The sequence below is a fragment of the Carassius auratus genome, chromosome 21, assembly GCF_003368295.1.
Source record: "Carassius auratus strain Wakin chromosome 21, ASM336829v1, whole genome shotgun sequence".
NCBI lineage: Eukaryota > Metazoa > Chordata > Actinopteri > Cypriniformes > Cyprinidae > Carassius > Carassius auratus.
The window spans coordinates 6041856-6065659 of record NC_039263.1 but is presented as its reverse complement, the minus strand read 5'-3'; the positions used below and the strand labels follow the sequence as shown (position 1 = coordinate 6065659).

General features: G+C 37.7%; 1 protein-coding gene across 1 annotated transcript; it reads left to right on the top strand.

Annotated features, from left to right (window-relative positions):
• The first annotated feature begins 2877 nt into the window (after positions 1-2877).
• On the top strand, positions 2878-23531 carry LOC113038305 (leucine--tRNA ligase, cytoplasmic-like). The gene is made up of 32 exons (XM_026195620.1): positions 2878-2996; positions 3612-3733; positions 3815-3902; positions 3982-4062; positions 4137-4274; positions 4396-4557; positions 4665-4777; positions 5846-5909; positions 5983-6050; positions 6190-6415; positions 7164-7251; positions 7614-7690; positions 7837-7890; positions 8623-8763; positions 8958-9035; positions 9251-9336; positions 9563-9628; positions 9753-9835; positions 10192-10330; positions 13878-14090; positions 14263-14320; positions 14748-14811; positions 15041-15224; positions 16153-16243; positions 16470-16610; positions 17183-17323; positions 19913-20023; positions 20373-20483; positions 20953-21057; positions 21826-21921; positions 22527-22659; positions 22797-23531. The coding sequence occupies exons 1-32, from the start codon at positions 2991-2993 to the stop codon at positions 23000-23002; spliced, it is 3534 nt and encodes a 1177-aa protein (XP_026051405.1). The 5' UTR covers positions 2878-2990; the 3' UTR covers positions 23003-23531.
• Positions 23532-23804: the final 273 nt, after the last annotated feature.

The following is a 23804-nucleotide window of genomic DNA, read 5'->3' as shown; positions in this document are numbered from 1 at the left end:
TGTTTCCTGCCACACCAGAGGAGACTTTGGATCATGTTTACCCCTCTCTGGAGCAAACTCTTTACTTCAGGACAGGTTTCAACACACTGACTGGAGTATGTTTGCTTCTCAGGCTGCCTGTGGCTCTCACACGGACATTGACATCTATACCTCCTCTGTACTGAATTACATCAACACAACACCACCACTGACAGTGTTACAACAGAAAAAAAACAGATAACAACATACCCTAATCAGAAGCCATGGATGAACAAGGAGGTGCGACTTCTGCTGAAAGCCTGCAACACTGCCTTCAGGTCAGATGACTCTCAGGCCTACAGTAAATCCAGGGCTAACCTGAAAAGAGGCATCAAAAAGGCCAAGTACTTCTACAAGCTGAAGGTAGAGGAACACTTTTCCAACTCTGACCCCCGACGCATGTGGCAGGGCATCCAGATCATCAGTGACTACAAGTCAAGCAACTGAACTCCAACAGTCACAGACGTCTCCTTCCTAAACGAGCTAAATTACTTTTATGCTCGCTTCAACAGCAACAGCAAGGAGACGGCCACCAAGATAACACACTCAGCAGACAACCAACCCCTCAAACTCACCTCCACAGATGTCCACACTGCATTGAGCCGGATCAACGCACTCAAGGCTGCTGGCCCAGATGGCATTCCTGGACATGTGCTTAGGGCATGTGCTGAGCAACTTGCAGGGGTCTTCACAGACATTTTCAACATGTCCCTCATCCAAGCAACTGTGCAACATGTTTTAAGTCCACATCCATTGTGCCAGTACCGAAACACTCCTCCTCAATGTGCCTGAATGACTTTTGCCCCGTAGCACTCACACCCATTATTATGAAGTGCTTTGAGCAACTGGTCCTAGCACACCTCAAGAACTGCCTCCCAGCCAAACTGGACCCACACCAATTTACCTACCGTAGAAATAGGAGCACAGAGGATGCAGTATGCACAGTGCTGTACTCTGCACTACACTTGGACAATAACAACACGTATGTCAGGATGTTGTTTTTTGACTTCAGTTCAGGATTTAACACCGTCATTTCCTCCAAGCTGATCACAAACTTGGAGACCTGGACATTAACACCTCCCTCTACAACTGGATTATGTACTTTCTGACCAACAGGCCTCAGCATGTTAGGTCAGGCCACACCCACTCCACCACCATCACACTTAACACTGGCATACCACAGGGCTGTGGGCTGAGCCCACTCCTTAACTCCCTTTACACCCACGACTGCAAGCCTGTGCATGGATCCAACTCCATCATTAAGTTTGCAGACAACACTACGGTGATTGGCCTCATCAGAGACAACGATGAGACTGCCTACAGTGAAGAGGTACAGCACCTGGCCACATGGTGCGCTGACAATAACCTGCTCCTTAACACCAGTAAGACAAAGGAGCTAATTGTGGACTTCAGGAAGAAGAATGTAAGCACGCATGACCCCATCCACATTAACAAGATGGTTGTTGAACGTGTCTCCAGCTTCAAGTTCCTGGGAACCACCATCTCTGAGAAACTGTCCTGGATCACAAAAACCTCCAGCCTGGTCAAGAAGGCTCACCAGCGCCTCTTCTTCCTCAGGACACTGAAGAAGAACCAACTGTCTTCAGCCATCCTGGTGAACATCTGCCGGTGTGCGATTGAGATCATCCTGACCAGTTGCATCACAGTCTGGTATGGAAACTGCTCAGTGGCTGACCGCAAAGCACTGCAGAGGGTGGTGAAAACTGCCCAACGAATCACAGGGACACCACTTCCTGCTATTGAGGGCATCCAGAGGAAACACTGTCTACGTCAAGCTCGCAGCACCCTGAACTTAGACTGTTAAACCTCCTGCCCTCCGGGAGGCACTTCAGGAGCCTCCGGACAAGGACCAGCAGATCCAGCAACAGCTTTTTCCCTCTGACACCCACCAACACCCCCCCACACGACACACACAGACTCCTCACCCCTCATCACTACATCTGACTGTTTTATTTATTTATTTACAACAAGCAAATAACAGTAACTTGTTATTACTTGCACTATACTGTCTGCTCATCCAGAAACACTGAATAAACCATTTGCACACTGAAATTTTTCTATGCACTTTACTGTCCATTGCAATAGTGTAAATTATGTTCATATGTTCATAGTTCTGCCTATAGTGTACATACACTTTTACATAATCCATCTGTGTAGTATGTTCATAGTACACCTATCTGTATATCATGTGCAGTGACAATAAAATTGAATCTAATCTAATCTATAAGTGATCAATTAACCGCGGAAGTGTACCATACTGTGCATTGATACATATCAGTATAGATGATTTCCTGAGATTAAAAAAAATAAAAATAAAACACAGGTTAAAACATATCTGATTTCGAATAAAATTATTGAGTCACCTGTAAATAGAGACTCAAGGTTTAGATGGTTTTCCCAAATCCCCTCACTCCAGTGAAAATGAAATGTAAAACATTTTATTATTATTATTATTATTATTATTATTATTATTATTATTATTATTATTTTTTTTTTAATAAATAATTTTTACTTTCTATTATTATTAAATATTTTATATCGAAATATCGAAATCCCTCGCTGTATATTGATTATTTTTACTCACTGTTAAGCCATTACAATACTATGTATTGCACTACAATTACAATAATATGCTAACAGTACTTTGATGTTAATCAAAATGTTTATAAAAAATACTAAACGAGCGAAAGAGAATTAGAGAGGATGAGAGAGAGAGAGAGAGAGAGAGAGAGAGAGAGAGAGAGAGAGAGAGAGAGAGAGAGAGAGAGAGAGAGAGAGAGAGAGAGAGAGAGAGAGAGAGAGAGAGCCACGGTACTGTGACTCTACGAACTCCATTACCCATGATACAAAGCGTCATCCGGCGGCGACGTTTCCGTACGGTGTCATCAGCCGAGCGTGCGTGGGTTTCACTCTTCAACAAATCCTGCTGAAGTTACAGCGAATAAATCAGAATGACGGTAAATTTCATCTATACTAAACCGTTTTAATGATTAACCCTCATGATCTAGAGTTCTGCCTATTTCATGATCTCAAACAACAACAAATGAAATAAACCGGTCCACTGAGCAGCATGGCTTATCTTTAGCTGCTAGCTTCACGCGAATGTGTCCCTTGTTCAGTGACCCGTGTGTTCTTTGAATCCTGAACGAAAAGTAGGAATAACCGCTCGATCCACTCAGTTAGTGAGCTCAATAACGTTTTTAACTTACTTTCTTACAAGTTGGATGAAGTTGGCAGAGTAATATGAGTGAATTTGACAGCTGTCAATCAGAGCACCACTGCTGTTCTGATCTAGACACAAGTCCCAGTGCATAGTTTATCAAATGCACCAGTTTTGTTAATAAACATAATGATACTCTGAACTGATTAATAGATGTATATAATAATAATTACATATAATGTTAATGTACAGATATCTAATATACCCTATATGTACTATGGTAATATATTAATGATGCTCTGCTGAAATTATACAGATAAAAATACAAAATATTAAAATAAACATATGCAATTTTAATGAACTGATCACAACTGCTCTTAATATTTTGATTTTGGGTTGTGTGTCAACCCAGGAGCGCAAAGGAACAGCAAAACTGGACTTCTTGAGGAAGATCGAGGAGGAGGTTCAGAAGAAATGGGAGCAGGACAAGGTTTTTGAGATTGATGCTCCAACCACCTCAGAGGATAACACAGAGTGAGCCTGTTTTGATAATATTTTCTGACGTTGTACAGATTAAGTTGATGACTAATTACGTATTCGTATCTGTTTCCCCAGGAAGAACAAGTACTTTGTTACGTTTCCTTACCCATACATGAATGGGAGACTTCACCTTGGACATACTTTCTGCCTGTCAAAGTGTGAGGTGAGTCCGAAATCCAATTAAAGATAATTATAATTTAATATAATTTATGATTGAGCTAAAATCTCCAAATATCCTGTAGTTTGCAATGGGTTACCAGCGGCTGAAAGGAAAGCATTGTCTTTTCCCATTTGGACTTCACTGCACTGGGATGCCCATCAAAGTGAGTAGATTTAAAGTTCTGCGCTTCAGATCTGTAATGGTTCGCAATCAACTAATATGTTTTCTGTGAAACAGGCATGTGCAGACAAGCTGAAGAGAGAAATGGAGCTGTATGGAAACCCGCCGCAATTCCCTGAGGAAGATGAAGAGGAGGAAGAGCAGAAGAAGTTCAGCGATGAGATCATCATCAAGGACAAGTCAAAGGGCAAGAAGGTAAATGTGTGCTTTGAGGAAACTCAGACCTAAAGGTTATAGGACTGAATCCCCACAAGGATTGACATCTAATAATTAAAGCTGATGAAGTCAGTGTTTTTGAATGTGATGTCATTGGCAGAGCAAAGCTGTGGCGAAGTCTGGAAGCTCCAAGTTCCAGTGGGACATCATGAAGTCTCTGGGGCTGCGGGACGAAGAGATCGTGAAGTTTGCTGACGCTGAACATTGGCTGGAATATTTCCCTCCTCTCGCTGTATACGACCTGAAGAAGATGGGCCTAAAGGTAGTGAAACAGTAGTTATTCTGGCCGCTACTTCGAAGTTTGGCATTTAAAACGCCATGATTTGATATTTGTGTCCGTCCATGAAGTTTTTCTCACTAATGTTGTAGGCTGACTGGCGTCGTTCCTTCATCACGACTGATGTAAACCCTTTCTACGACTCTTTTGTGAGGTGGCAGTACATCACTCTGAAAGAGAGAAAAAAGATCAAGTTTGGGAAGAGGTGTGGTAACAATAGTGAAATACATTTTTTACATATTAATCAATAGTTCAATCACAAAGTAAAGGATTGTAAAAGAAATGTAAGACTTCAGCAGAGAAAAGCAAAGTTTTGTACACACGGCACATTATCATCAAAAATGACACCTAAAATGAGATGTTTTATGTAGTGGTTGACCGATATGTGTATTCTGACAGCCGATGCGATATCTTGGAAAGCAGGGGGGCTGATATAAAACCAATATGATTTAGATTTCATTCAGAGATTTGTGTAAACTGCATAAATGCATATTTGCTTAATGCTGACGGCAAACAAGAAGGTATTATAATTTGTGCCTTTCTATTACTAACTATTACACTATTACTGGGTCTAAAATAAAGCAATCCTTAAAATACTCTGTATACATTAATTCCTTTATTTTACCGTTCTATCTGATTATTAGACAGACTTCTATCCATATTAGACAGAACTGTTAATGACTACGATGAACAAGAGAGAGAGTGTGAGAGATGTGCTGCCGCTCTCAGCACTGTCAAAATAAAAGTCCTGCCTCAAACACATCGGCCGAGCAGAAATACTTATTGGCCGATGCCGATATTTGAAAAATGCCAAACCGGCCATGTCGATATATCGGTCGACCACTAGTTTTTTGCAAGTTCTTTTTAGGTTGTCTCAAGAAAAAAAAATGTTTGTTAAAAAAAAAAAAAAAAAATCTTATTAATTTTAAGAATTTACAAACTTGCGTTGAACATGTCTGTTCATATTACTGTTTTAAAAATTATTGGTTGGTTAGTTAATTATCAGCTGGAGCTTCCACCGAGGTTATTGATGTCTGCACAAGTTACACAATGACTTAAAAAGACCATTTAAAACCTTACTTTCTTATTTTTTTTATTTTTTTAAAGTATTTAACACTTCTTAGACATATCTACTTTAGGATATTCATAAAAAATAAATGTTTAACTTTATCTTTTAACTTATTTAATAATTGTAACTTATTTTAATCACATTTATTTTGTGGACGTTTTTTATTTTAAAATTTTAAAATATTTCGTTCTCTTGCTCTTCCAGGTACACCATTTACTCTCCCAAAGATGGCCAGCCCTGCATGGACCATGACAGACAGACAGGAGAGGTGGGCACTGTCTTTAATGAACTCATTCCTTTCAGGCTGTTGTTTGTATCTTTAGTAATGTTCTGTGTCGCAGGGAGTTGGGCCTCAAGAGTACACCCTGATTAAAATGAAGATCGTGGAACCTTTCCCAGCAAAGCTGAGGTACAATTCATAATAATATGATACTGAATAATTGTCAGCTTCGTGTACTTTAAAATTATCATGCTATGGACATGGTATTTGTAAGTCATCTAGTTTGAACTCTGTTTAAAGAAGGTTTTTGTTTTCTAACTGTTTACAGTGGCCTTAAAGGCAAGAATGTTTTTCTGGTGGCTGCGACTCTGAGGCCTGAAACCATGTTTGGTCAGACGAATTGTTGGATTCGGCCAGATATGAAGTACATTATATTTGAGACGGCCAGCGGTGAGCTGTTCATCAGCACGCAGCGGTCAGCCAGGAACATGTCCTACCAGGGCTTTACCAAAGAGAACGGAGTGGTTCCTGTCATCATGAACATCAGGGGCCAGGTTTGTGTCTTTATTCCCCCTATGTGTGTGTATTTATTTATTCCTTCATTTGGAGGTGAAATGTAACATTTTTATGACATGAAAGTGTGATTTGTTTGATTGTGTGATTTCTATTTTCCTGGTGTATTATTAATAGTGCTGTCAAACGATTAATTGCGATTAATACATTTTTGTTTGAATAATATATGTATTTGTGCTGTGCTTATTTATTATGTAAATGCACACAAATGCATGTATATATTTCAGAAAAATAGGTTGTTTATATATTAAATATATTTATTTAAAATATAAATTATATGAATATAAATATAGATGTAAATATTTTTTATATATACTGTATGTGTGTGTGTTTATTTATATATATATATATATATATATATATATATATATATATATATATATATATATATATATATATATATATATATATATACACACATAATTAAATATACACAGAGCACACACATTATGCAAACAAAAACTTTTATTTATACGATTAATCACGATTAATCGTTTGACAGCACTAATTATAAAATAACAGTACTTTTTACATTTTATTTTTTTATTTTATATATATATAAAAAAAAAAAAATTAATCTTGACAATGCAATGCGTGTTGTACCAAATTATGACGTGTATTTTCAGTACTTTTTGCGAAATTACACTATTTAACTCACAAACTGAATCAAGTTTATGCACACACTGACTGCTCCTTCACAGACTCACTCCCTCTCCCATTGTTTTTCAGGATATCCTCGGATGTGCATTGAGCGCCCCCCTCACCTCATACAAGACCATTTATGCCCTGCCAATGCTCACCATTAAAGAAGACAAAGGTACCTGACACCAGCCCACAGTATTGTCGCATCACATTACCCCTGCACAGACAAGATGCATCTCTCAACGGGCCGCAGGGCAATGCTGCATGCTTTTAACAGCCAAACTGAAAGCAGTTACTCATAAGCCAGGAGAAATGGAATATGGAAATGTCCGTAATGGATGTTCTTTTTCTTATACCCTGGGTCCTGTTTTCATCCTGAAAGGGCCGTCTCCAAATTGATGTGTCAGAAATTGCAATATCGATCACTGGTTGTCTGACTGTGGGGAAAAAATTAGTTTTTGCAAAACATGTGAGGTGGAGCATTTCAAGTAAGTAACCTTATTATGGAGTTTGCTGAAATCTAATTTGTCCTCCCAGGAACCGGAGTCGTCACCAGTGTTCCGTCAGATGCTCCTGATGATATCGCCGCTCTGAGGGACATTAAAAAGAAACAGGTGCTGTATTTGCTTTATGGCATTTCATTTTGGTTTCCAGATTTAGTTCCTTCAATGGGGAAATTCCCAGAGAAATAACTAGTTCAAATAAGATGAATGTTCCTGATACAATAATGCCTTAACGTTTTTTATTTTTATTTTTTTAGGCTTTGAGAGAGAAGTATGGAATTCAAGATTATATGGTTCTACCGTTTGAGCCGGTAAGAATTTTTTTTTTCAGACCTCATCCAAGGCTCAGCTGTGAGAAAAGTCCAGTGGTGATTTGAGAGCGTTCCAAGGCTGCATTTAATATTAATTATATTTTGTGTTTAAAGTTAGAATAAATATTAACAATGCAGGTACTGCAGTACTTCCATACTGTGGAGTAGGGCTGCACAGTTTGGGGGAAAAAAATTACATTTTAAATTTAAAGTGATTATTATTATTTTTTATTTTTCTGACTAATAAATAAAAACATGGCATGCTTGACCAACAGCAACAATGATATTAACAGTACGCAAAATAAATGGACAAAGTCTAAAGTTTTTATTTAGAGAACATACATCACAAGGGAACCTATTAGCTTTATATTATCATTTATTATCTTTTTTTTATTGTTAAATTTAGTTTTTAAATATTACTTTAATGCATAATTGGGAAAGTAGCAAACAAATCAGTAAATACATCTTTTTATTTTATTTTATTAAAATTATTAATGTTGCAGTCTAAAGTAGAGTAGAAAACACATATTACCAAAATGTTTCAAGAAAGTGGCTATAATTTATTTGCCTTCATAGCCATCAAGTTTGGGTTTGCAATGTAAAGTAGTGCATAAGCTATTGACAACTTTTGGTCTTGCTGTGGCTGGCAGATTACATCATGGATGGAGTTATTTTTCCAAACATCCTAGATTCTGTGTATCTGAAGTGGCTTATGGTTTTCTGTTCTACCAGGTACCCATCATTGAGATTCCAGGTTATGGGAACCTGTCGGCTCCTCTGGTTTGTGATGAACTAAAGATCCAAAGCCAGAATGACCGAGAGAAGCTGGCTGAGGCCAAAGAGAAGGTCTACCTCAAGGGCTTTTATGAGGGGGTAAGATAATCTGAACACCAACATCACTTCATTCTAATAGATGGATGCATATAGGGACACTTCATCAAATATTCTTGTTTTAGATGCTGAAGTCGGTGGTTGGAGTACTGTGTGTTTGCTTTAGATATCTGCTAAATGACAGTTTATTCCTACATGTGAAGATCTGAACAACTTTACTGAACTTGTTTTGCCAGATCATGTTAGTGGAGGGTTTCAAGGGACAGAAGGTCCAGGATGTCAAGAAGCCCATTCAGAAGATGATGGTGGAGAAGGTTGGTGGACCATATGTAATGCATGACGTAAAATAATAGTCAGAACTTGTTTTAAATGGCCCATATCATAGGACAATATAGAGCTCATACTCAACAAAAACACCCCAGTATTATTCAGGGTCCCGAACTGACCTGAAATGAAATATGGCAAAAAAATAAGATGACATTCTGATTGTAGCATTGTAAATTATTTTCCATTCCTGCCATTTTGTTAGGGTGAGGCGATGATCTACATGGAGCCGGAGAAGCAAGTGTTATCTCGTTCTGCAGACGAGTGTGTTGTGGCACTGTGTGATCAATGGTCAGTGCAGAAAACACTCTCATACAGATGCTACTATTTTATCTCAGAATGCGTGATAACATCCACTACCATCTTGTAGTATATTCACTTCCTCTTCAATCAAATCATGCCCTGTGCCTATGATCTTGTGGGATTTTAGTCATTTTTTATTGTGGTGATGACTTGCCTTGAGGCGTCCCTGATCGATTTGACTTGTCAGACAGTGACTGGGCTCTCTATCTGTCAGGTATCTGGATTATGGCAATGAGGAATGGAAAAAGCAAGCCACGGGTGTCCTGGAGGCTCTTGAGACGTAAGCCTCACACTTTGTGGCATTGGGAGATAACAGTGGAAATTGTCAAGTTGCTGTGTGGTACTGTTATTACTAGAGAGGCTGTATGAATGCGTGAATTCTGACTGTATGCTTTGCTCTTCAGGTTCTGTGACGAAACCAGGAAGAACTTTGAAGCAACATTGGCTTGGCTTCAGGAACATGCCTGCTCCAGATCCTATGGGCTAGGTTAGACCGGCTTATCTGTGTGTTACTGTATTTAACAAGCTTTGTTGCCAGCTGGTCCGGCATCCTTTCGGATTTTTCTTTTGAAATAAATTGCTTGTAATAGTTAGGCAAACTGCACAAAGTTTTCTTTGCACACATCGATTTGAAATCACCTCAGATGGCCGCCTTTGTGTGAAGCTTATCTTAATCAAAGTGGTTTTGTTAGGACTAGGCCCATCTATATTTCTTTTGTAATACTCTTATTCCTCACTCCTCCCTTGCCCCCAAACCACTCAGCGATACCATCAGCAATTTTCATTCTATTCCTTAGAGAGTACCTTTGATTTTTGACTTCTTTTATGTGTTGGTTCCCATAGGAACCCGGTTGCCATGGGATGAACAATGGCTCATTGAGTCCCTGTCAGACTCCACCATCTATATGGCTTACTACACCGTGGCACATCTCCTCCAGGGAGGGGTCCTCAACGGACAAGGACCCTCACCACTGGGAATAAGGTATTATTTGCTTTTCCAGAAAAATGTAGGACAGTTAAAAAATGCAAAACAATGTGAATTCTAGAATAAATAAGACAATTCTAATTGCCAAGTTTACATAATGCAAAGAGCAGTGAGAGATTTTCTCTCTTTTGTTGTTTGATTAACATGAATGACAGACCGCAGGAATATTAGACTGCTGTCGCTTTAAGAGCTGCCAGATCCAGTATACTGTTACACATGCAGGGTTTCCCATACATTGATTTACTTTTGGTGGCCCGCCACAACATCCACCATCAGCTTCTGTGTCTCACATACACAAGTGTGACATTAGCACTATATTTAGCACCTCATGAAGTGCTTTGAACAGCTAGTCATGCACTATATTAAGTCTGCCCCCCCCCCTCCCTGGACCCCTTCCAGTTTGATGCCACCACCACTGCCCTCCACTCAGCATTCACACATCTACATAGAAAAGAGACTCGAACATCAAAGTGCTATTCATAGACTTCAGTTTAGCATTCAACACAATCATCCCACAACAGCTCATTCACAAACTGGTCCAACTGGGGCTCAACACTTCGCTGTGCAACTGGCTGTTTGACTTTCTGACTGGAAGACCTCAGGCAGTACGGGTCGGAAGTAACACATCCAGCATCATCACACTGAACACTGGGGCCCCCCAAGGATGTGTGCTGAGCCCCCTCCTCTTCACTTAGCTGACCACGACTGCACAACGTCACACAACTCCATATCGTATCTGTCCAACATTAAGTTTGCAGATTACACGACTGTGGTGGGTCTCATTAGCAACAGAGATGAGACAAACTACTGGAGTGAGGTGAGCCGCCTAGCTGAGTGGTGCAGTGACAACAATCTCTCTCTCTGAACGTGGAGAAGACGAAAGAGATTGTTGTTGACTTGAGGAGTGCACACACTCAGCACGTTCCTCTGACCATCAACGGTGCGACTGTGGAGAGAGTGAGCAGCACCAAGTTCTTGGGTGTGCACATCACAGAGGACCTCTCCTAGACTGAAAACACCACAGCATTAGCCAAGAAATCACAGCAGTGTCTCTACTTCCTTCAGAAACTGAGAAGAGCCAGAGCTCCACCCCCCATCAGGTGCACCTTCTACAGAGGCACCATCGAGAGCATCCTGTCGAGCTGCATCACTGTGTGGTATGGCGCCAGCAACGCGTCCTGCCAGAAGACTCTTCAACGCATAATGGGTCTCATTCATGAAACACGAGCAGAACAAATTTTTGTGTAAATCGCGTGTAAAGTGGTTCTGGCGTAAATTTTCGGATTCATTAAAACGTTCGTATTTTCCAAATGTTAGTTGCTATGAAATAAATCTACACCTGCTCCCAGCCACGTCTGACATCTAACGTCTGAACGTTTTGCTCATTAATACGGCTGCATTTTAATTCATAACTGGGTACATATTTACACAGCATTTTGAAAAAAATATTATATATAGTAATTAATACGGTTTTTCTTTTCACTTCTGGGTCTGTTCGATTAACAGATGAAACTCCATTAACAGCATCTGTAATGTGCTGCCAAGCTTCCTTTTTTTATGACCTGATACGCCACTATATACGCTTGAAAATAAAACGTGGCGTTTTGAATGAACGTCTGATAAAAAAAAAACCTTCAATTTCTGCAGCTGAGAACTTTACATTTTTCATTCGCTTTTGAGAAGACATGTTGAAATCCTTCGTTTGGTGTCATAATATGATGCTCATATATAGTTGTCAGTCTGATTTAATGGGCGGGATTTATGGTAATTGAGAATGAGCGTGCACGCGCGTCCCATTTACGACTGATTGGAATTCATTAACACACACACACATTTCACTATCACATCTGACGTTTACAAAGTTTTTGTGAATCAGGAGAAGAGTTTTCGGGAAGTTCTCTTTACGCGCAAATCACTCACATATTTACTTGTATATTTACGAATGTTTCATGAATGAGACCCAGTGAGAGAAGCTGAGAAGATCATTGGTGTCTCTCTCCCCTCCCTCCAGGACATTTATGGAACACGTCTCAACCGTCAAGCCTTCTGCATCGCAAGTGATCCGACTCACCAGTCACACAGCTTCTTCAGTCTGCTGCCATCAGGGAGGAGACTGTAGAGTCTCCAAGCCAAGATCAGCAGACTGAAGGAGAGTTTGATTCATCAGACTGTCAGTAAACTGACCTCCCTCCCGACCTTGCCCCAGGCACCACTGAACTTTGAACCCCCTCCCCTCTTTAACAAATTACAGCACTGAATAATGCATTTCTGTGGACAAAAATGCATCTAAAAAATAGTGGAGGAAACAGAATGAGCTGCTGCAGGAAAAGTATGTGATCCAGACTGCCCAAAACATGATGAATCTTTATTTTAAGCTTCAAGATGATGCATTAGCATAATGGCTTGCCTGTCAGGCACTTTTACAGATACGTCTGTTTGTCCTCGGCGCAAATAAAATTTAGTTAACGGTCATATCCTTATCTGTATTGCCTACAGTGATTAGTAAATTTATTAAAACAAATTTATGTAAGGTTTTGAACCAATTTTGTAAGGTTTGTATCACTGCTGCTTTTAACTAACAGTATTGGTAATTACCAAACTGATTTTTTTAGCTTTCTGTATTGGTTAGTCCTCCATTATGCGAAAGCTCTTTAGATAAAGTAATAGGCTATTTCTAATGCTGTAATATAATTATTGTTGTTATCAATGAAAGAAAGGCAGAAAATAGTCAAGTGCTTTGTTTTTTTAATTCAGATAATAAGTCAAAAAGTGCATAAACAATGCCACCGAGCATGCGAGCGGTTATCAAAGGCAGAGGAGGCCATTTTTGTTATTATGTGAATAATACTATATAGTTGTTTAGTTTTTTAATTTGCCCTATAAATGACTAACATTTTTAGATTTTCCTTTTTTCCTATTTGTTTTGTCTAATAAATTGTTGAGCACTGTATGTTTTCACAGCACTCAGGTGGCACATTTGTTTGAAGGACATTGGGCAGAATGTGGAATGGTGTGTTTTTGTCAATAAATGTTTTTTCTTTTTTTTTTAATATATATCTGATTAATACAAAAATAATCAGCCAACTAATCGATTATCAAAATAATCATTTGTTGCATCTCTACTCACCTCTTCGGTCAGTTTAAATAAAGAATTGCTTTCTGAGCTTTAATTAGTCGCTTTAATCAGACTGAATATCAGCTTAACATAGGTAAAATATTTAATTTAAAGTGAATTTAACAAGTAATAAAAGTCAAATTTACATGTACCATAATATCTGCTTGCATTTAACAACCTCACAGTGTTCGGATAAAGAAACCAACAAATATATAATGGAAAATATGCTATCAAATTCAGTAAAAACAGACAATTAAGAATTGAAAGATAAAACTTAAGTAAAATGTGTCAGAAATGTGAATCAAATTGAGAACAAAAATAACATGGGAAATGTCGTTACTAACCATCTGAATATGCTGCCACACATGTTCATTATTACTATTAATCCACAAAAAAAGTGATCCAGAACAACACATTTCCTCCCGTTAGAGCCGAGCAGATGACGAGGGAGGTGTGGGATTACATCTTCTTCAAAACAACACCTTTCCCAAAGACGGACATCCCAAAGGAGAAGCTGCAGAAGCTCAGGAGGGAGTTTGAGTTCTGGTACCCTGTAGACGTGAGAGTATCAGGGAAAGACCTGGTGCCAAACCACCTCTCCTACTACCTCTACAATCATGTAGCCATGTGGCCCAATGACAGGTACACTGCACTGTACTTCTTTACAAAAAAATACATGTTTGCATTAACCAGAGAAGAGAAAGTAATACTCTAGTAGTAATGTAGCTGTTTAATTTCAATTTGTCACTCTGATGGATATTTGTATTGCTACACATTTTAATGCCGTTTGTTTTTTTTGTTTTTTTCATGATAGTGGCAAATGGCCAAAAGCAGTGCGTGCCAATGGTCATCTTTTGCTAAACTCTGAAAAGGTGAGGTGATATTCCTCTTCTGTCTGTCTTGTTAGGAAAGACATTGCGCTGAGGTTGTGTTAACCTTCGCTACAGTGCAATAAATTGTGCTCCTGTGTAATTGTGAGGACCAAGTATTGACGAATATCTTTAACAAAAAGTCCATAAATTACCATACTATTATAGTTATTATAGTTATATTAAGTTTTAGTAATGTTCGGTTATTTTGTTGTTTAGCTTTTAATTTTTATTTCAGTTTAATAATTTCAGTGCTTAAACTTATTTTATTTCAGTTAGCTGACAAGGCAACAGTTCTAAATGTCAGTTTTTTTTTTCTTTCTGTGGTATTTCAGTTAACAAAATAGTTGAGGTTTGTTCTTCTGTATTTCTGAACACACATTGTGGATGGTCCTCTTCAGTCGTCTAATTAGATGTTTATACCCACCAGATGTCCAAATCCACTGGCAACTTTCTCACTTTGAGTCAAGCCATTGCCAAGTTTTCAGCAGATGGTAAGTCCTCCCTAAATAGCGGCTCATTTGAAGGCCGAACACTTCACATGCGGTCAGACACTTACTGCAGCAGGAGTAGGTTCAAGCCCTATGCATGTAAAGTCTAACTTTGTGATCCCCTCAAAGAGGATATGTCTTTTTTATGTGACCTGTAATGTAGAATTATGACTGTGACTGCCATAAACCTCCTTAAACCCTTGCCAACCTCGTCTCTCGGTCTGTATCGTAGGGATGCGTCTGGCTCTGGCTGATGCTGGGGACACGGTGGAGGATGCTAACTTTGTCGAGGCCATGGCAGATGCAGGAATATTGCGTCTCTTTACCTGGGTGGAGTGGGTGAAAGAGATGATCGCCAATCAGAACAACCTGAGGACCGGACCAGCGGACACGTTTAATGACCGAGTGTTTATTAGGTAACACACAGTGCTGAGAGAAGTGTGAAGTGTTTCCATTCAGTAATATAGTGAATTTATTATATTGTGGTATAATAACAATTACAGAAGTGCTCTGTTAAGAAGAGGACAATAAAATAAGTAGAGGGAAAAAAAGAGATAGAAAATAAAATAGGATTAGGATTGAAAAAAAAAATGCTTTCATTCAGAATGACAAATGAATCAAAAGTAACAGTAAGGACATTTATCATTTTACTAAAGATTTATGTTCAAATAAATGCTGTTCTTTTGGACCTTTCATTAATCCTGGGAAAAAAAAGATGTCGTTTCTATGAAATATTATGTCGCACACTGTTTTCAACATTGATAATAACAAGAAATGCTTCTTGAGCAGCAAATCAGCATATGAGAATGATTTCTGAAGGATCATGTGACACTAAAGACAGGAGTAAAGATGCTGAAAATACAGCTTTTCTATCACTGGAATAAATTACATTTTAAGATCAAATCAAAAAGAAAACGGCTCTTTAAGCTATTTTACTGTAGTTTTTGTTAAATAAAACCTTGGAGAGCTTCTTGTAAAACATTTTTTAAAAAGTCTTACCGACCACAAACCTTTGTAACAGTAGTGTATATGAAGAGTTTGGTTCCAAAACGCTATAAATCCATTTTGATTAATTTGAGTAAAAATGTGTTTTCTTTACCAAGAAAGTGTCGAGATGAAAACCACTTTCAAACTTTCACATAACATCTTTAAGTTATAATAACAAAAAATTTAAAAAAGGCATTTATCGCTTTTTGAAACCAAATTCTTCACATATAGAAGATCCATCCAACCGTCCCTAACTGTTTAGCATTTTGGACTGCTAAATTAAAGCATGGTTTTAATCTGTAAAAGGATGTTTATTTGTATGTATTTATATATTTCCACCTGATTATCTGTCTGCAGTGAAATGAATTCCAGCATCATTAAAACAGAGCAGCACTTTGAGAGAATGATGTACAAAGAGGCATTGAAGAGCGGTTTCTTTGAGTTCCAGGTAACGCATGGACCATTAAATTCACCTTCCTTCATCTGTTGGCTAAATAATTGTAGGGTGAAGTCATATGGAGTGATTATATTTACATTAGTAATATTAATTATAAAGAACAGTAAGCCATCACGTTATTTCAGGAGACTGCATGTGTCATTCCATGATATGTCAGGAAATTTTCAACAGTGTAATCTGAGGCTATGTGTAACACCAAGTTCTTGATTCTTTGCAGGCAGCCAAGGATAAATACAGGGAGCTGGCCATCGAGGGCATGCACAGGGATCTTGTGTTCCAGTTTATCGAGAAGCAGACTCTCCTGCTGGCTCCCATCTGCCCACACCTGTGTGAACACACCTGGTCCCTGCTGGGGAAGGTGAGACCCCCCTCCGCTGAAGGACAGGTTTCCACTAAGGCATTGCCTGCTTACTCTTAAACCATAACATTTCCCAGCCAATCATACTGTTGAGGAACTAAATAGCATTCTCCACACATACAGTACACCTTGGTTTTCCAGTCGTTTGTTTCAAAGGCACATATTTCTAAACTGTATGCAACAATACAATCATGCAACAGTGTCATACTTTTGACAATATTGTGACTTTACATTGTTAATTAGAGTAAAAAAATATATCTTTAATAGCTAGTTTAATTACCATTATTTTGGGGAATTTCTTTTTTCCAGAATATAAATAAGGAATGTTTCAAAGAAATATGGAACATATTTAGTGAAAGCTATTTAGAATAGAATTGCATCTGTTGTATATCCATTCTTGCATTGTTTCGTCTACTCAATTTAAACATTTTAATTTCAATTCCTTGAAGATTATATTTCTTTAAACAGCTAATAACAACTAGCTGACTTTTTTTATTTTTTTATTTGGTAAAAGCAGAAAAACTCCTCTTTAACTGATCTGCAGAGTTAACACTTGATTTCTCTCCTTACAGAGCAGTTCTATAATGAAGGCTCGCTGGCCTACAGCTGGTCCAGTGGATGAGATCTTGATTCGATCCTCACAGTATTTGATGGACACTGCCCATGACCTCCGTCTTCGCCTGAAAGCTTACACACAACCAGCCAAGGGCAAGGTATGGACTGACCACACTTTTATGAGTTTTGAAATATGTCTAAATTTAATTGGCAGAACAAAAACCGAATTTAAAATTAAACTTTGTCTTCATGAAGATGGAATGAAAGTGCTAAAATGCTAATTTGTTTCTGGGTGCAGCCTACAGAAATACATCATCCCTCATCTAGGGCTGAGACAATAAATCTAAGCCGAATCGACTCGTGAATCGATTCTGAGATCTTCCGAATGCATCGTGCTTCTCTGGAGTCAATTCTGAGCTTAGGTTTTAACTGCAGATCTAATCTACTTGTTATCCGCACACTCAAATGCTCAACTGTTTTTATGAAACAAGATTAATATAAACTAGGGGTGCACGATATCGGATTTTTGACAATATCCGATATGCCGATATTTTTCTACTCATTTTGACCAATGCCGATTATATTTATTTTTGTTTGCTAACAAATCCAGGTCTCTTCTGAGCAAAGATTATAAACAAATAATGTTTAATCACGGTTAGGTTTAAACCAAAATGTATTTGTTAGAATTAAATAATTAATGAAGTTATTTTATAATGAGAGTACACTGAAAGCTGAATATAACTATAAATCAACTGCATTTTTTTTCTCTGACAAATGCAGTGATAACAAAACTGTTATTTGAAGATTAAAAAATTTTTGGTAGTCTAAAGCAAAACAGTTGTAAAAACTTTAAAAATCTTTTATAAGTCCTTGTATTTAAGTTTTCATAGTCCCTTTGAAATAATAATAAATTTAAAAAATCATATCGTATTATAGAGGAAAATCATACCGCGATAATTATCATTATCGTTTTATCGCCCAGCCCTAAAGTGTCATATTGATAAGTGCCATTGTGTACTTGCTTTCACAGAGCAGCCAATCACAGTAATATCTCCTGACAGCGCAGATGACATTTCAACATGTTGAATCAGTCGTAAAGTCAACGGCGATAACAGACGCTCAAAGATTGTCCGGTCGTCAGTATATTGTGTAACAGTATTTAGGGTCACTCTGAACTTCAGGAACTGCACCTCCTAGAAGCCGAAATTTGCTATGTTTACCCATTTCTGTCAAACCATTTGTCCTAAAATCATCTTTCTGGTGACTCTTTTAATAGTGCGCGAGTCACAGCATATCTGCACGGTTGTGCTTGGTCCTGTAATTGCTGCTTGCAGCTATATTTATAATAATTATGATAATAATACACAATTTTATCGGTTCAAATGTATCTCTATGGTGAGAATTCACCAAACGTTGGACTCAGGAAAGGTCAGTGGCTAATTTCTTGCCTTGAATGCATGGTTGCATAGCAACTAGTGTTAAATGTGATGTTCTAAGCCTCAACCATGCTACCTCAACATTAATGTTTGAGTGATTTATGAAGATTTTCGGTTAGGTTACTTTATGGTAGCTACACGTTGGTGTTGTAGTTGAAATTAGTAGCACTATTCATACAGTCCTTGTAGCATTAAGCTATTAGACAGAGCGTCCAGACCCCAGCAGTCCAGCATGCTGCTCAAGCCCACCCAAACATAATTGACATTAAGACTGAAGCAGGTCGACAGCTGTCATGTAGAGTGAGTTCAGCGCTGTCCCAGACCTCCCCTGACAGAAGAGTGGTGCATTATCCCTCGCTTTTAACATGGGACGCTTTCCCTACAGTCTGTTTCTACCAATGCTGAGGCTTCTGTAAGCGTTATGAGTCCAGGCTCGGAGGAGGGAGGCTTTTCTCAGTCCTGTTGTTAGGTCCATGTGGTAATGGATGTCGCTTTGAATAAGGAGTTGTTGTGCTGATGTGTTTTAGAAGGTTTTAGACTGTGAAGGAAACTGTACTCTAGGTAACTGGATATAAACATCAGAATCTAATACTGGATATAAAAGTAAGGCTAGGGTTAAATGTATAGTTTATATTTATATATATGTATATAAGAAAAAACTTAGTTTCTAAAATAAATTAAGTTTATATAGTAAAATAGTTTATAAGCTCTGAGTAAAGGTGTCAAGATTTTAAATGCATCAGTAGCAGTCATAGTAATAAATATATATGACTATGCATTTATGTAGAAATTTTAAATAGTAAATAAATGTTTCGAAATTAAATAATAAATATAAAAATGTATAATATAAAAAATATAAAATCTGAAAATAATAGTAATTGTTGTTGTTGTTATTAATTTATATAATAATAATAATAATAATATATATATATATATATATATATATATATATCAACATATATCACTACCACCTTATGTATATATATATATAAAAAAGATAAATAGAGCTAGATTTACAATTATATAATCAAAGTACATTTTGTACATTATGAAATTAAATAAGTAAAAAAATGTATGAACTCTTGGAGGAAAAAATAAATAAAAAATATTGCTTTCTTCAGTCCAGTTAAGATTTCATATGTAGCAGCAGTAGTGACTATTATAATAATAATATACTATTATATAATATATAATAAGAACAGTTGTTTAGTTTATAGAATTCTTTACATTAAAAATAACACTTTATAATGTTCCCGCACTTATTCCATCTCATTTCTAGTTTTAAGTTTTGCTTTCCTTTGTCTGTCACAGAAGGGAGACAACAAACCTCCAGCTAAGCCCACACACTGCACCATCTACGTAGCAAAGACCTACCCACCGTGGCAGCACAGCGCCCTCTCTCTGCTGGGCAAATATTACAAGGTAGAACCATCCTTATCACACACCTCATATAAAAGTGAACAAACTGAGACAACCTTAATAAGGCAGGTTTCATGAATCAGTTTGTTAATTCCAATTTTGTTTTGATTTAAGTGCAACATTCGATCAACTAATGCTGTGAAATTCACCTGATACATTATTGTTATTTTGAACCTTTAATATCATAGTAAAGTCCAAATTCAATTGCCATTAATTTTCCAACACACAAAAAAGTTTCCATGACCTAAAGCGATTTCTCTGGCACTACACGAAATGTCATTTTTGAATTCTGATTGTCGAGTTTTGATAGGCTGTCAATCAAACAGCAGTTCTTTTCCTTTGTCATTTCTAGAGCAACAACGGAGCTCTACCTGACAATAAGGTCATCGCCATGGAGCTGGGTGCCATGCCGGAGCTGAAGAAATACATGAAGAGAGTGATGCCCTTTGTAGCCATGATAAAGGTAGAAGAGTTTGGTCCTTCAGTGCGATCTTGTAAAAACTGGGTCTTTGATTTAAGAGCATGGGCAAAGGCTGTGTTCACAATAGCATAATCATGAGTAATGGCATCCAAAATAAAAGGATTTTGTGTACATAATTGTGTGTGTGTGTACTGTGTATATTTATTATGTAAACAGACACACTTTCATGTATACATTTAAGAAAAATTGTATGTTTCCATATTGTGTGTGTGTGTGTGTGTATATATATATATATATATATATATATATATATATATATATATATATATATATATATATATACACACAAATAGTTTCAGATGAAGACTGAAGACTGGATTTCAGTAATGCAAGCTATATAAATAAGTAATACATGTTTAGGTGTTAGTTGAATTGGTTGCAATATAATTAAAAGAATTGAAATAATTTATATGCATTTAAATTGGTTCTGTTTCTCTCCTGGTGTTTCCAGGACAACCTAGAGAAAAGCGGGCCCAGGGTTCTTGATCTAGAGCTGGAGTTTGATGAGAGTGCTGTCCTGCTGGAGAACATCGTTTATTTGACTAATTCACTCGAGGTAACAGCACATAACTACTTGAAAAGTGTTCAGTTCTACAAAACCAAAGGACAAAAAACAAAAAAGACCCTAAAGTTCGTAACACAATTGACTGTGTATGGCTTAAATACCGTATTTTCCGGACTATAAGTCGCACTTTTTTTCATAGTTTGGCTGGTCCTGTGACTTATAGTCAGGTGCGACTTATTTATCAAAATTAATTTGACATGAACCAAGAGACATGAACCAAGAGAAAACATTACCGTCTCCAGCCGCGAGAGGGCGCTCTATGCTGCTCAGTGCTCCTGTAGTCTACACTGTAGACGGTAATGTTTTCTCTTGGTTCTAAATAAATGTGACTTATAGTCCAGTGCAACTTCTATATGTTTTTTTCCTCATCATGATGTATTTTTGGACTGATGCGACTTATACTCAGGTGCGACTTATAGTCCGAAAAATACGGTAATGTCCCTGCTTTTATTGTACATGACTCATCATCAATACACAATACTGTAAAGATTTTTTTTTATTAATAAATCCAAGTAAATTAAATAAAGCAACACATTCAAACCAAGCCGATAATTTTCATTTGAATATTAAATGCATACTCTAAAATGCATAGCAAAGGTGTCTTTTTCCCCTCTCATTTTAGCCATGTCTCTTTTGTGATCACCGAGCCGCGGCGCTAAAGCACTGTTATTAGCTGACTCTTGGTCTGATCTCTCTGTTGGTTGTTTCAGTCGATAGTTAAATGGTAACCGGTGTCATTCCCTCCCTCTCCTCCATCAGCTGGATCAGATAGACGTTGTGTTCGCCTCCGAAGCGGATGACAAAGTGAAGGAGGACTGTTGCCCTGGGAAACCGTTCTGTGTGTTCAGATCCGAGGTGATGATGAGAGCCCACCGAGACCCTGTCGTAGCTGCTTCAGCTGGCCGGTGCTGCATGCAGCTCCAGACAGACTCATTTCAGAAGCATGCTGCGCATTGCTAGCGCTTCTGTGGTGTAGTGTACAGCGTTCGGTCAGATAGAAAAGATTTTCTTGTCGTGTGTTATCACTAGGCTTTTGGAATTATGATGATATTTTTTCATGCAGGATTTGATATGCAATTTCTCCACAACCAAGGAGGAAATATTAAAGATTTTTTAAATTGTGCTATCCAGCACAATGTAATAGAATAAAATAAATAAATAAATTAATATATATATTATTCACAGTCATTAAAAGTATATACATACATATGTATGTATGTATGTATGTATGTATATAGGAAATATATTCTATTTTTTTATAGCATTGTGTGTAACAATGTGAAATACGTTTGATCAATTGCAATGATCATTGCATACTTGTTGAACTTCTATTACAATTTGTATTTTATATCCCTATTAATCTAATTCTCTCTAACAATCGTAGACCACTGATAATGTCTTGGTCAGATGGTTTGGGGATGCTCTGTGTGATGAAGCTGTGACCTCTGTTTCTCCTGTAGTCTGGAGTGTTAGTCTCGCTGGTGAACCCTCAGCCGGCCAACGGTCTGTTCTCCACCAGGATTGACATCCGACAGGGAGACAGCAAAGACAGCGTCATCCGCAGACTGTCCCGCGTCAACAGAGGCATCAAGGGTAAACATTACTTGCATTGATTTTAGTTACAAGGTTTTCACAAGATATTGAATTCAAGCCAGGTATCCAAATACTCTGATGCCGCTGTATTCTGATGTTGGTATTGTTTTTAAATAACGCTGGTGTGAAATGTGTAGATTTATCCAAAGTGAAGCTGATGCGCTTCGAGGACCCACTCCTCGGACCTCGGAGAATCCCAGTTTTGGGGAAGGAAGAGGAGGGTAAGATCCCCATCTCAAACAGTTCAGTCTTCCACATCGAGCTGCAAGAAAACAAAGTTCATATGAGTGAGAACGGCCTGAAAACGGACATCGGGGACACTTTAATATACCTGGTTCAGTGATATCTGAGACTTTGTTGTTACAAGTAGTTTTTTTTTGTACCCCCCCCCCCATTACATTATGACTGCCTTGACATACATCATCAAACAGTACTGATTACATCCACTGCTTAATTGATCTGGCATTTTAGTCTCGGTGCGTCTAGTAAACTCTCTCTGAATTTGGTAAGTGTTCTGTTTAAGGGTCTGCAGTGTCTGTATAACATCCGTAATATATTCCTATCCATTTTCTAGCTTTTTAAGTCATAAAAGAGAACTGTATACTCCATTCATACATGTACATGGCATTGGAAATATTAATTCTTTGTGTAAATGTGACATTTGAGGGTCTTATTGTACTTTCAGAATGTTTAAACCAGTCCAGGTTTTCACTAGTTTTAAATCCATCCACTGTTTTAAATAGTTTGAAAACAGCTAGTCCAATCTTTTCACTGTTAAATCTTAAAAAGAAGCTTTGTTTTCTCCCTTACTTCCCCCTGTAAAATGATATGTATTCAGTGAACACTTAATAAATTAATGCAAGTGAAATTTATATTAGTTTCCTTTTTTTTTTTTTTACTACATAAATGCCAATCTGCATCATTATCAAGGATTGCTGCCGTTTTCATTCTCATTACTTGGTGCTGATATAATTAATAAGAAAAATGCCACATACTGAAATAAATCTCAGTATTATTTAGATATAATAAGCCATCACTTGAATTAAATAGCTAGCCATTCAGTCATCACTATTACACTTTGATTCTTCATATTTATAATAATAGAAGGCAAATGCTACCAACATTTTTTTTTATTAAATTTATAA